The 12,200-nt window shown below is 41.3% G+C and overlaps 1 protein-coding gene across 3 annotated transcripts in view; it reads left to right on the forward strand.

Annotated features, from left to right (window-relative positions):
- The first annotated feature begins 2,362 nt into the window (after positions 1–2,362).
- The window catches only part of grid1a (glutamate receptor, ionotropic, delta 1a), a 236,088-nt gene continuing 226,250 nt past the window's right edge, over positions 2,363–12,200 (forward strand). Inside the window, exons 1-3 of one of the 3 annotated variants that reach the window (XM_065959700.1) lie at positions 2,363–3,820; positions 4,066–4,201; positions 5,809–5,964. In XM_065959700.1, the coding sequence (XP_065815772.1) occupies positions 4,123–4,201; positions 5,809–5,964 (235 nt within the window). In that variant the 5' untranslated portion in view covers positions 2,363–3,820; positions 4,066–4,122. Of the gene's footprint in view, positions 4,202–5,808; positions 5,965–12,200 lie in introns of all 3 variants that reach the window. The other 2 variants (XM_065959699.1, XM_020643055.3) reach the window with 2 other exon arrangements.

Raw genomic sequence — 12,200 nt, forward strand, 5'->3', positions numbered from 1 at the left:
TTAATCTATAACATTACCTCGGGCTGTGTATTTTAAGCATTTTATTCACCTCTAGTGCTGCAGACACTTATTGATATTCCCTGCACATTTCTGCTTGACATGAATAGATTTACAACTTGTCTGGGATTTTACCTGCCTCCAAATTGGTGCAACAAGTAGCACAGTAAGACAGACAGCGTAAACTGCACAGTAGCAGAGTCTTTGGTCAGCACATCAGTTCTAAGTTCTAAGTTCTAAATAGTAACTATATCTCTCCTTACTATAATGCATTCTTCACACTTACTATTCACAACATTAATATGTGCACTCTTGCTAGGGAAGAACGTAGTAACTTGTGTAATTATTTTCACTTACAGTATGTTTCATTGCATGCTGTTGCCTCAGTCCAGTTCTTTTCTTAGACTGCGTAAAAACTTAGGCTAAAGGCTAATGAAGCGATAAAGCTCAGACTTCTTCTGCAGCACATTATCAAATCATGGCTCCATGTGCAAGGATAAGGGCAAACACAATCAACACAGTAATTATCCATTACTGTATTAAAATGTCTGTGCTTGAATATAAAACTATTGAATAGATTTCTTCTCTCGGGGTCAGAAGCCAATCAAGGGAATACATAAAAGCTTTAATAGTGCTACTAATCAGTAAAGACAGAGACCAGCTACACAGAAGCAAACGTAATTTACACTGTGATAGACGGCGTTCATTTCACAAGCAGCAGCGTGCAGAGCCCAAGCCATGCATAAGAAAATAATTGAAAATTAAACGGAGAGATGGGACTCATCAAAAAAAAACAAAAAAAACCTGAGGACCCAAAACATGAAAAATGTTACTCTGTAGAAACAATAATGGACTTGCTCCAATGGCTTTGGATTGTTATCATTTAGGATGAAGAAAAAAATAATAGTAAAGAAGAAAAGGCCAGTAGTAAGAGGTCTGCAGTGCTTTTCTATTCATGAGCAGCAAGGTGTTTTTTTTATAGCCAGCATGTGGCATCACCTCCTCCAATTCACTTTTTGGCCATGTTCCAAAATAGGAGGAGGACATCTCTGTCCTTCTTCTCACCTCAATGCTCCTAGCTACAAACATTAATGACTCAGGTTTGTATGTCAATGAAATTCCACTTCCATCACCATGAGCAGGCGTGACCTACCCACCGATGTCTCAACGACGGTTGGCGGGAAATTTGAGTCTAACTTAGGTTGACACTCATGGAGATGCATGAGGTACGCTGACACAACCGCACCTGAAAGAAGAAAACACTCACAGATGCCAGAGATTTAAAATAATAATAATAATAATCACCAGAGGATGTTTTTGGCCCAAAATCTGAGCAGGTATGAATCAGCTGTATAATGAACCCCACTGAAATGGGCGATTATCATTTGGATGGCCTAGTTTCCATGCAAAGGTATTCCCTCCTTCATATTAAATCTGCTTACAAATGCATGGAGTCCACCTCTTCATGGTGCAAAACACACAGTGCTTTTCATTCAAATGTCTCATGAATACCTTTCTATATGCAGAGAATACATATTCCATAACATACATTACTTTACACAGGCCTGTCTGCTGTATGCTAATGGATAATATAGCATAAGATAGAAAATCTTACCACTTATACTTACATACAGTCTCTATATGGAACCTTAGTGTGTTCCATTACAGCTTGTTGGGGGAACTGGAAGCAAAATGCATTCATACAGTGTGTTTTTCACCTGCTGAACTACACATATATATAATCTTGTGTATGTTTCACATACTGTATATTCTGTAGTTTCCATCGTAACAATTTAGAGGGGGTGGGGAGTATTTGTTTTTTTAATGCTCCAATATCTTGGATCCACATGACACTCAGTATAAATGTTATTGGACAGATTTAGTGGAGCTTATGGTGGACGGATGATTCTTTTTTTTTTTATTATTATAGTATTTTTCCGCCACAGCTGAAGAGCACAGTGAGGGGGGAAAAGGCTGAATGAAGCCTCTGAAATACCTGTGGGTATCGACAGCTTTAAAATGAATAATTTATCGTATCTTGATGAAATCTCTGCTACATATTGCTTCATAGATCAATGAAAATTGAGATGTATTTCTCTCATGTGATGTATTGTTAATGGTATTTGGGATGATCAGCTTACATCTTTAATCTCAAGGTTAAGATTTCTCTTTTGATTTCTTTAGAATGAGTTCAGATTGATCTTCTGTGCTTTGAGAATTGGAGTTGATCTCAATTACTGCATTTCCTTTTTTTGTTGCCCAAGCTTTTGTTCCATTTAAACTCAGGATGTGTTATGTATATGTTCATTTAACAAATATTCAGATATGAATGAATAAGATTTTATTTTGTTGACGTCAGACTATTATGGATGCAGCAGCGTGGCTCATTTCAGCGTTCCCTTTATCTTTTTGAATGCAAATGACTCATAAATAACGTAAATCGTGATGAAAAGATGAAACCGTTTTGCGCAAGCACAGCTGCAGTATCCACTGGTGGCCAGTAGGGGTAGTGTGTGATTTTACAACAACTTTGGAGGCATGGATCTTTATTCCTCGGCTGCAACAACAAAACAGAAGACTACGATGTTACACACAACATGTTAAACTTTGACATGAGAGTGTTTTCAGACAAAAGAAAACGATACAGACAGGAGACAATAAGGGAGCTGTAACAGTTGTAAGCTCTGCGGGTGCTTCTTTGTAACTTTCTTGTTCAGCGGAGGAGCTGTCCATAGCCGGTGGTGCTGAAAGTTTGTGCTCTGCGCCTCCGACAGACTTAACCAAACAATTAAGAGATATTTCCGTATTTATTTCAGTCACGAGAAATATCCTTTAATTGTAAGATTATGACTGACTAGAAACTCCATCTCTTCTTCTCCCATATTGGCAGATGTCTGGCTATTCTCAAACACAATGAAAACCGTAGAACCGACACCCTATAATATTACAGGTTTGATTTACTCAACCTAAAACTGTACACCGATGCCATAACCATGTGATATATTAATCAAAACTACAAGCAAGGGTGTCAATTTTGAGGAGAGGCAATTGAGTAATCGAAAAAGTAATGCAGCTTTTCACAAATCACTGCGATATTTTTTGTTTCATTCCTCTGCAAAATGGTGCTCCGGTTACTCCTTCCTGCTGCTCCTCGGTTCAGTCAGGCGTTGTGGCTCCTGTCACGTCTGTCCCTCATCCGTCTGCACCTTGCCGAGAAAGAAAAAAAAAAAACAGCGTGTAAATCCCCTTTTTCTCTGCCACATCAGCTGAGCTCCGTCGCCACTTAACTGCGCTGAAAATGCGCCTCAGCCTCTTGCGCTCCCTCACATCATCCCTGAAACACGACAACTTCCCCAAAAGTAAAATGTTCATACACATGCGTCCACTTCTCATTCCTCGCGCCGATCTGTTTGTAGAGCTCTTGTCGCGCAGTTTCTTGTCTTTACCCGCAAAGGTTGATTGACTTTTTGTGTTGCCTCTTCCTGCAACCTCCAATCATGTGTTTCCATTTCGACTCTCCGCGCGTCTTTCTCCGGCTAGTCCAAATCATTTCTACCCGGCTTGTCGGGACAGCAGCCGAGTCGTGAAGTCTCTGCAGTCACGTGATCGAGACAGGACTGAGGAGAGAGTGTGTGTGCTTTTCTCTGACTGTGAGTGTGTGTGTGTGTGTGTGTGTGTGTGGTTTTGTTTTATATTTTCGGAGTGTGTATGTGCGCGTCTCTCCGTGTGTGTAGTTAGAGGGGTGTCCCTCCTCCGCATTTTTTTTTGCAGCTTGCCATGCTTTAGACGCCGGAGCGCAGGGAGAGAGGCGAGAGCGAGAGAGGTAACACCGTGCTCTCTCACCGGGCTACCTGTCTCTTTTTCAGTCTTACCTCTGGTCCCCATCGGTGCTCCCTCGTCTTTTTGAGCCCACCTTTCTGCGGTTTTCTTGTTTTTGTTGGTTTAAAAAAAATATTTCTGCAGGCTTTCTTGCGGGTCTGGCTCACAGGAGGAGGAGGACACCGGTTCTGTTTTGCACTGGGTTTTGATCATCTTTTCTTTTTTTCTTTGGGTGCTCCATTTGGACAGCTATAGGACAGCCGAGCAGAGCAGAGCTTGGATGAGCCGCTTCGCTGAAATCCCGAGATGGAGTTGCTGCTGATCTGTCTTTCCCTGTGGATATTGCAATGCAATTCGGCCAAAGCGGACTCCATCATACATATTGGTAAGCGCCCGATGAACCAACATGCTGTTTGGTGTTACACAGTTCTCATAAATGCAGCGCGTGCTAGTATAAAGCTCAGAAAACGCATACTGCGCTGATCAGAGGATTTTTGTTGAGAGGGCGGGAGAAATACTCTATTCAGCTTGTACCCTGCGTTTAAGCAACACTTTGACTCTCTGGTGAGTTAAAAAGTTGCCGTTTTGTAAATGCACATGCCTCTGGCCTTTGTCGCACGAGCTGTTCAGATAATATTTATCTCCATTTTTCAATTTTATTGCCTTTTTTTTTTTTTTTTGCAGATATTGCTTTTACTTTTTGACGGCAAATCACTGCATTCATGTTAGATCCAAGCCTCTCCATTGCCTGGGTTTATTAATAGCAATATTGTATTCAAAGCACGCATCAGACTTAATAGAATGGCCCTTATTGTTGAAGCTTTGACGAAATTAACATCCAATGAGCAAATGACCGAGGCTTCTTTTTAAACCAAGCTACCTCTTGTGCGTACCCGACAAGCTTCAACTTTCACCGGAACGTGACTGCAATGTCAAAGACGTCGACAGAGGGAATGTCAGAAGAGTTTCGTTTTAGGGATGCAAAACGCATAGAGCCTCTTTGTTCTCGAACTTCAAACCCGAGCTCAGACCTCTTTCTCCCCCCCCCCACTTCACAGCTTTAATCACAAAATCAGGTTCCAATGATACTGCTCTGATGTGTACCCGTTAACATCGCATTATATTTCATTTTACGGTTTGAAATGATTTCCTCCCTCTCTCCTCACACGCGCACAAACTCTGAATAATTGGTTTATTTCCCATTTTTACGCACGCAGCTACTTTTAAAATGACTGGCGTTGTAATCTCAGATAAAAATGTCAATGTCACTGTAAGCGAATTCGCTCTCTGCTCCTCCACTGCTACTGGTGCTGGTGCTGCTCTCAGTTTACTGCAACAGTCTGGCAAGCAGCAGGTGCTCAGTCACTGCCTTAATACAGAGGTGGGACTGCGTCCAGATAATGTTGGCCAACGCTCAGCTTTATGTTAGGGTGCCCCAATTTTACTTTTCATTTCCTGAAACCTTATTCTGTGATATATGTGCTTCAACCCAAAGCAACTGATGTCATTTTGATAAACAAGGACGAAAGAGGGAGGGAGGGAGGGGGGTGAGACAGTCAGGCTTCATTATGCGTCCACCACTGGGCCTATAATGCTAATTAGGAAGCCTCTATTAATTTGGTTGATGTGACAATCATTTCTTTCCAAGTTTGGGGACTTTATGCATCGAATAATACTGTTTACGTGATGTGGATGTGTCCCTCTCCATGGTGCTGAAATCCTGCCACGCTGCACTTTGCTAAGCATTTGTTGCACAAAGAAATTGTTCCACAAATAAATCACCCATTCAAAACCCCAAATTCCACAAGCTATTGATTAATAAGGCCCTTCCTTCCTTTGACAGGTTTTCCCGAAAACTCCTTTTGACGTTTTGGCTCTGTTTTTCATAGCTGTTGTCAAAGTCATTCACGGCTTCTTCCACCTCAAACTCGACACTTCTGTTTTTTCTTTCTCTCCAAATAACTCCTCCATGTAACTAATGTCATTCAACAGGTGCCATCTTTGAGGAAAACGCTGTGCGAGATGATGAGATTTTCCAACTCGCCATCTCAGACCTGAGTCTGAATGATGACATTCTGCAGAGCGAGAAAATCACACACTCTGTGAAACTTATCGAGCCTAACAACCCCTTCCAGGCTGTGCAGGAAGGTAAGAGCAGCCCGCTTCCCCAATCCTTTTTCTGCAATAAATTTCTCCTGTTATTTTATTTGATTACTTAGGGATTTCGGGGCAAATCAGGAAGGCCTGTATTCTTGACTGCTCTGATCTCGCACATTTTTAAAAAAAAATTTGTGTGTATATTGTTTGTTGATGAGTCGGGTTTGGTTGCTCGAGAAGCAGTCATTGATGATGATGCATGTGAAAGAGCTCTGCGTGCTCGTGTGTGTGTGTGTGTGTGTGTGCCTTTATCTGCAAACTGTTGTGTGCCAGTTTACCGAAGCAAGGTGTCTTCTGTGGATGAAAAGCTAGGTGGAAGCATTGAGTTAGAGCCTAGGAGATAAGGATAATGTTTGTGCAATAAAAAGCATTTGAGAGATGATCAAATGTTATTCCAGCACCAATACCCCACTAAAGCGCAAACATTTTTGTCTCTTGACTCATTCGACATTTATTCATCCTCTTCCTTGAAATGTTTCACTGCCTTATTTTGGTGTCTCCGTTTCTGCCCAGAATGTAAACACCTCCACAAAAAACAGACAGGAAATTAGCGATGAAATAATTTTTGTGAAGGTTATCTCTCCCAGTCCCTGAAAAAGGTGCTCCAAAAGACACTAGACCGCAGGAGTGATTAAAAATTCCTCCAGTAAAATGAATCCAGACTTTAATAGGTTCCTTGGGACCTTCAAAGGCTGTTTATGTCCCCTGCACTTTTTGTTACCAGCCTGTACTTTTGTCCGCGGTGGTACAGAGGCCTTGATGACTCATTGCTATTCATAGTGCCCCTGACAGGCACAGAAAGATGATCATATGTCCTGCCCATTGCTATAATAATTATCCCATGTCATTTAGCCACGATCCTGAGGGTTGGGTGGGGGGTGGCGGGGGGGGAGGATCCTTATGAGGCTGACATGTAGAAGACAGGCATTCTGGTTCTTAAGCCAGAATATACAGAAGACATAGTCCAGTTGCTGCTGCTGCTGCTGAGATGAGATAAAAAATGTATTACACACACGTGTCACTTGGCTAATTTATCAGTAGCTGTTGCTTGAGATGAAAAAGTGAAGTAATTAAACAGACTTGGCAGCCAATACAGTTCAGACGTGTAGTTAAAGATAGTGTTTGAAACGTATCCAATTTGGATCACTTAAAAACTCAGTTGTTCTCTTTTGATGTTTTCTTTCTTTGAATCTCCCAGAAAATATTACAATACAAAACCATGCCTGTGTAAAAGCTTCAGGACATTCAGAAATTGTTAAAAATTCTGTGACCCCCCCCCCCCCCCCACACACACACACACACACACACACACACATCTATGCTGTGAAGGTATTTTGCTGCTGCACGTCTTGTTATTGCATTTAAAAATGACTCCGTGCTTATTTCCTGCTGATGGAACTGCCTTTCGTTTGCCTTGATTGTGCATCATTTAACATGCTTAATTACAGTTTACGGTTACTCTCGTGATAATGACAGATTTGCAGAGGGAGGTGATTAAAAGGCGATTCAGTTCCTGGAGGAATAATGTGTAGCTGATAACAAGGGATCAATGGGTGTCCCCAGATTCTAGCATCACTCATGAGTTGGGGTGGAGGTGTGTTAAGTGACACCCTGGAGAAGTTGACCTTTTGCATTGCTCTTTTGTTCGCTGCTGTCCCGCTGCGAGTGGCAGTCAGGACCTCGCCATCACGTGGCAAAGAGGTGGGGAGGTGAGAGGAATGAAGAGGAGACGATAGAGTTGGAGAAGAGGAAGAGAGGGAGATTAGAGGTGAGAAGAGCAATGAGAATAAGGAGAAACTGTAATTGTAATGTAAATGGAGCAAAAAATAGGAAAGACTTATGATCACGACTTGAATAAACATGAGCGGACAAAAGAGGAGCAGTAGGGGAGAATAAAGATAGGAGGAAGGTGATGAGGGAAATGTGCCAGGCCAGTGGAAGGCGTAGTTGCAGAGTCATGTTTATCCTTATTTGGCTCTCTGTCCTTGCACGGGTGGAGCATTTAATAACGAGGATGTCACATAGACGGCATACACACAGAAACACTCAGCTATACAGGCCTGCCTCTCTCCGATGGCTTAAAGATGACAGCTCAAGGCTTGCTGGATATATATGCCACTTGACCACGCAACTGCCAGATGCCGTTCTATTTATAGGCCGCTGCAAATGGAGACAATGAAGAGGACGATTTCAACACCCGGGGAGAAAACTTTGTCACTGACGTCTGTCATGACGCTTTAGAGAATATCAGCTTATGATGCTCTCAAAGATAAAAAACAAAAAAACAACCCAAACATGTCCGTGCGACATCCAACATGTGTTGTTTTTTTCCCCCCTCAGTTCTTGTACTACACCAAGAAAAGAAAATGGACACACTAACACCAGCTTTCTGCAAGGGAAAGTTGGGATTACTTCTTTTATGTGTCTTTGTACAATATAACTGTATGTTTTGCGATTGAGATGAATAATTTAGAATCAGTCAGTCATCACTCAGGACAGCATGTCTGGGTCACATAAGGATATGAGAACATGAAAAGTTACGAATGATGATAGAAAGATCACCATTGCATTTTTACATCCAGCATGGTACAAAGTGAGTATACCTGACGTTTGAGTGAATCAGACTGTGGCATCTGTAAAAATATAGCCTATACATAACTTCTTAATTGGACCTTAAGTGCAGATAACTATACGTAGGGTAACAAGCTTCTATTTTTCTTGCATCGTATTCATTGAAGGTGTCAGAAAGTGTCAGAAATGCTTGCCAACTTGACAATTGTTTATGTAAGTCTAAATGCATTTTTCAGGATTATTTGGTTGTTGCTGCACTTGCCCTCAGGACATCTGAAATCTATTTTAAAGGATTGCAATGTAGGATGGAGTTGACCAGTGCAGCGTTTGTGCAAAAATATTTAAGGGTAAAAATCCTTAAAAATTCCCCATTTCAATAACTGACAGAGAGCCAAAGGGTGCAGGATTAAATGCCTTTATTTGAGAGATAGGACATTGGATAGGGTTAGAAATCTGGGAGAGAGAGAGAGTCGGGAATGACATGTGGTAAAGGAACCACATCTCGGATTTGAACCCTTGCATCCCGCTTTGAGGACTACAGCCCCTGTACATGGGACACACAAACTAACCACTAGGCCATCGGCGCCCCATGGTGCAGGATTATGGTCAAAATACAGCAAGTTTGGACAAGAGTGTGTAGCTGTGCAGGTATAGCAGTGCTTTACACAAAATGCCAATATGACCATGTTTGCAAAAAACAAACATTCTGATGTTGAACACATCTGGATACCATGGTCATCATCTTAAGCGTAGAGTCATACTGTGACAGGGAGATATCGTTTGGCTATATAATATAAGTGCATTTTACATTTTGGCAGAATTTGCTATGTATTAAAGTGCAAACCTTTTCTGAAGGTTGTAGGTTACTATTTATTTTATCATTCTAATTTCTAACATTTTAGTGTGTTAAATTCATATTTCTGTAGTTTGCGTTTAACTTCTATTTCTGAATTGCTATAAGGCACGTCCTTTGACTTTGTCTGGGATTATTAATGGGGATGTGCTGACAGCATCAAAGCGAGAGAAAGCCTGTGGATGTTTAGTGTTTTTAAAACTGCGTTCACTATTTAGCAATAAATATAAATGATGTTGATGTCAATGTCAATAATTTTGCAGGTTATTTGGTCATAAACCAAACTGTTTTTTTAGAAATGATCAATCAACTAAACCAAATGAGAGGATACTAGATGGATGCAAGTGGCTCACCAAAGACATAAGAATTCATACTCCAAGAACTCTGATCATTTCATAGTAAACCCTCCTGTAGGCTAGTTTCAGACTTTGCAGTCTGGAAGTGGAAGTGGTTCACTGGCCAACATTAGTAAGCGTGGCTATAAATAGGACAAATTAATTCTGAAAAAACCAAGAGAGAGGAACGCTAAAGTAGAAACTAATCGAAGTATAAACAACATGTATTCTATATAAACCTTTGCTGGTCCCCACTTCATTTTAAAACATGCGTTCAGAGGAAAGCAGGTTAAAAAAACACAGCCACCTGGACACAGTTAGTGGAAGTAGTTTCTTGCTCCTCTAATGTGCAGTAATTTGGTGAGTGTTCTTCACTGAGGCCTCTTCAGACAGCACACCACCACTGACCCTCCATTTTCATCCAACCCCTGCCAAGGTAATGTCAAGGAGGATTTAATTCTCTGCTCCTTCTGTCCCTGTAAGCCAATAGACTTTGAAGAACTTGCAGAGTGCAATTCCCCCCCCCCCCCCCCCTTTTTTTTTTCTTTTTTTTTTTCTTTTTCTCATTCTCTACTGACAAAAGTTAAAATAATGGTTCCTTTGAAGGTGTGGCTGTGGGTAATGTGATATTCTCCATCTGATTCTCTGCTTATGACAACTCATTACTCGCTGTGTGTGATGGAATGCTGCCCTTTCACTATTATTGTTCCAGTGAGTTTAATAATGCCACATAAATCTAAGTAATGGATTTGTTTGTTTTTTTATGTCTTTTACCAGCCTGACATGCAGGGGGTGGGGTGGGGGGGACGGATCAGGCCATTTTACCAGCCCCCGTTAATTACCCAGCGGTTATTTTAATCATTCATAAGCTCCTCAATGGGCTGTGTAAAGGCCTGCTGGTACCTTAATCAGCTAAGTGATGTTGCGGCAGAGGTTTACCTTTCACCATTTAATCCCTTCACAATGTGGTGCCCATTACTCTGCATTCATGCAGGGTTAACCTTTAGTGGGATGCCTGTGTTTGCACACGGGGGGTCCATTTCATGGTTAAAGAGGGTAGGTCTGCCCTGAGTACCTTACAGTACCCTATAGCTAGCTTGATAAATAAAATCTGCTTCATAGAATATATTTCACACGTTAACCTCAGTCATGGAAATGAGCGATATGGAGAAAATTTCTTCACCAAACGTTTTTTTAATGGTGGAATCACAATGCTGATTTTGTAAGGTGCCACAGGTGGGATCCGAACATCGGGCCGCCCACCTGGAGGACCACAGCCTCCAAACATGGGGCACGTGCACTAACCACTGTGCCACCAGCGCCCCGCCTTAATTGACTTTTAATGTACATAAAAATGATGAGGATGTCACATAGGGGCTTGAAAAAATATCCATGTCCCTGTAAACTAAAACACTTCATTAACCATTTGGCCAATTTATGATCTGTCCTAAAACTAACCTATGTGTTTTGCTGCCTAAACCAAACTGTGACTATTGAAAAGAAGAAACGGTCCTGCTTGGTTTGGTTCAATAGCAACAAAAGCACTTGGCTATTTTTTATAAAAGATTATGGTTTTGGGCTTAAATATCAATCTGTACATGTACCACTTAGGTGTCAGAACACAGACTTGCCCCCATCTGAGTAGATTTTTGTTGTTTGACTAAAAACTAATTAATCCGAATGTCAACATACTTATCATTCAGTCATTTTAAAATCTTTGGGGAAGTCAGTTGCAGCATGTGCCAGCAGATACAAGTAGCAAAACATGTCAATGCATCAATGTAGCGTCCATGACCTGGAACAGTTATGGTGATGCAGTGATCTGGAAACAGTGAATAACCAATAACTGATGGGAATTGATGAACTGCACACCATTCAATGCTATACATGCACTATTCCTTTCTCCTTATGCATTTTCTTGCAGTGCACTGCCACTCTTATTTCTAATTTAGGAAATAGAGCAGATACCATTTGAGACAGAATGAGGGAATGCTAATGCATGGATACAAGATGGCTGTCCATCTTTACTCCTGATAAGTGGACAAGTTGTGTGTTGAACTTGTGTCTCCCTGCATGGTTTCAGATAAGGAGTGTAGCCCTTAAAGGTGTCCATGTTTCATTTTGGAGTTTGGTGACAGTTTTGTCATGTATTGTCTAACAGTGCAATACGGAATATGTGATTAACAGTTTATCTCAGGGCTTATACTGTAAATACTTTATTTGTGCAAAGTGTTATGTGACTAATTATTTGGCTGTCTGTTTTCCTACAACTCATTAAACCCCTTACAAGAGATCCCCAAGGTGTACTGCCACTTTTACTGTCTGCTTTTTGTCCTCCTACACCTGTTGTATAACTGACAGTGCAGTTCTGTGGATTATAAAAAACCTCTACTTGTCCCTTCATACCTGTGCCTCTCACACCATGCAGTGTGGATGACATACGTACTCGAGGAGCTATGGGAGCTGTA

This window comes from Labrus bergylta, chromosome 10 (genome assembly GCF_963930695.1).
Source record: "Labrus bergylta chromosome 10, fLabBer1.1, whole genome shotgun sequence".
Lineage (NCBI taxonomy): Eukaryota > Metazoa > Chordata > Actinopteri > Labriformes > Labridae > Labrus > Labrus bergylta.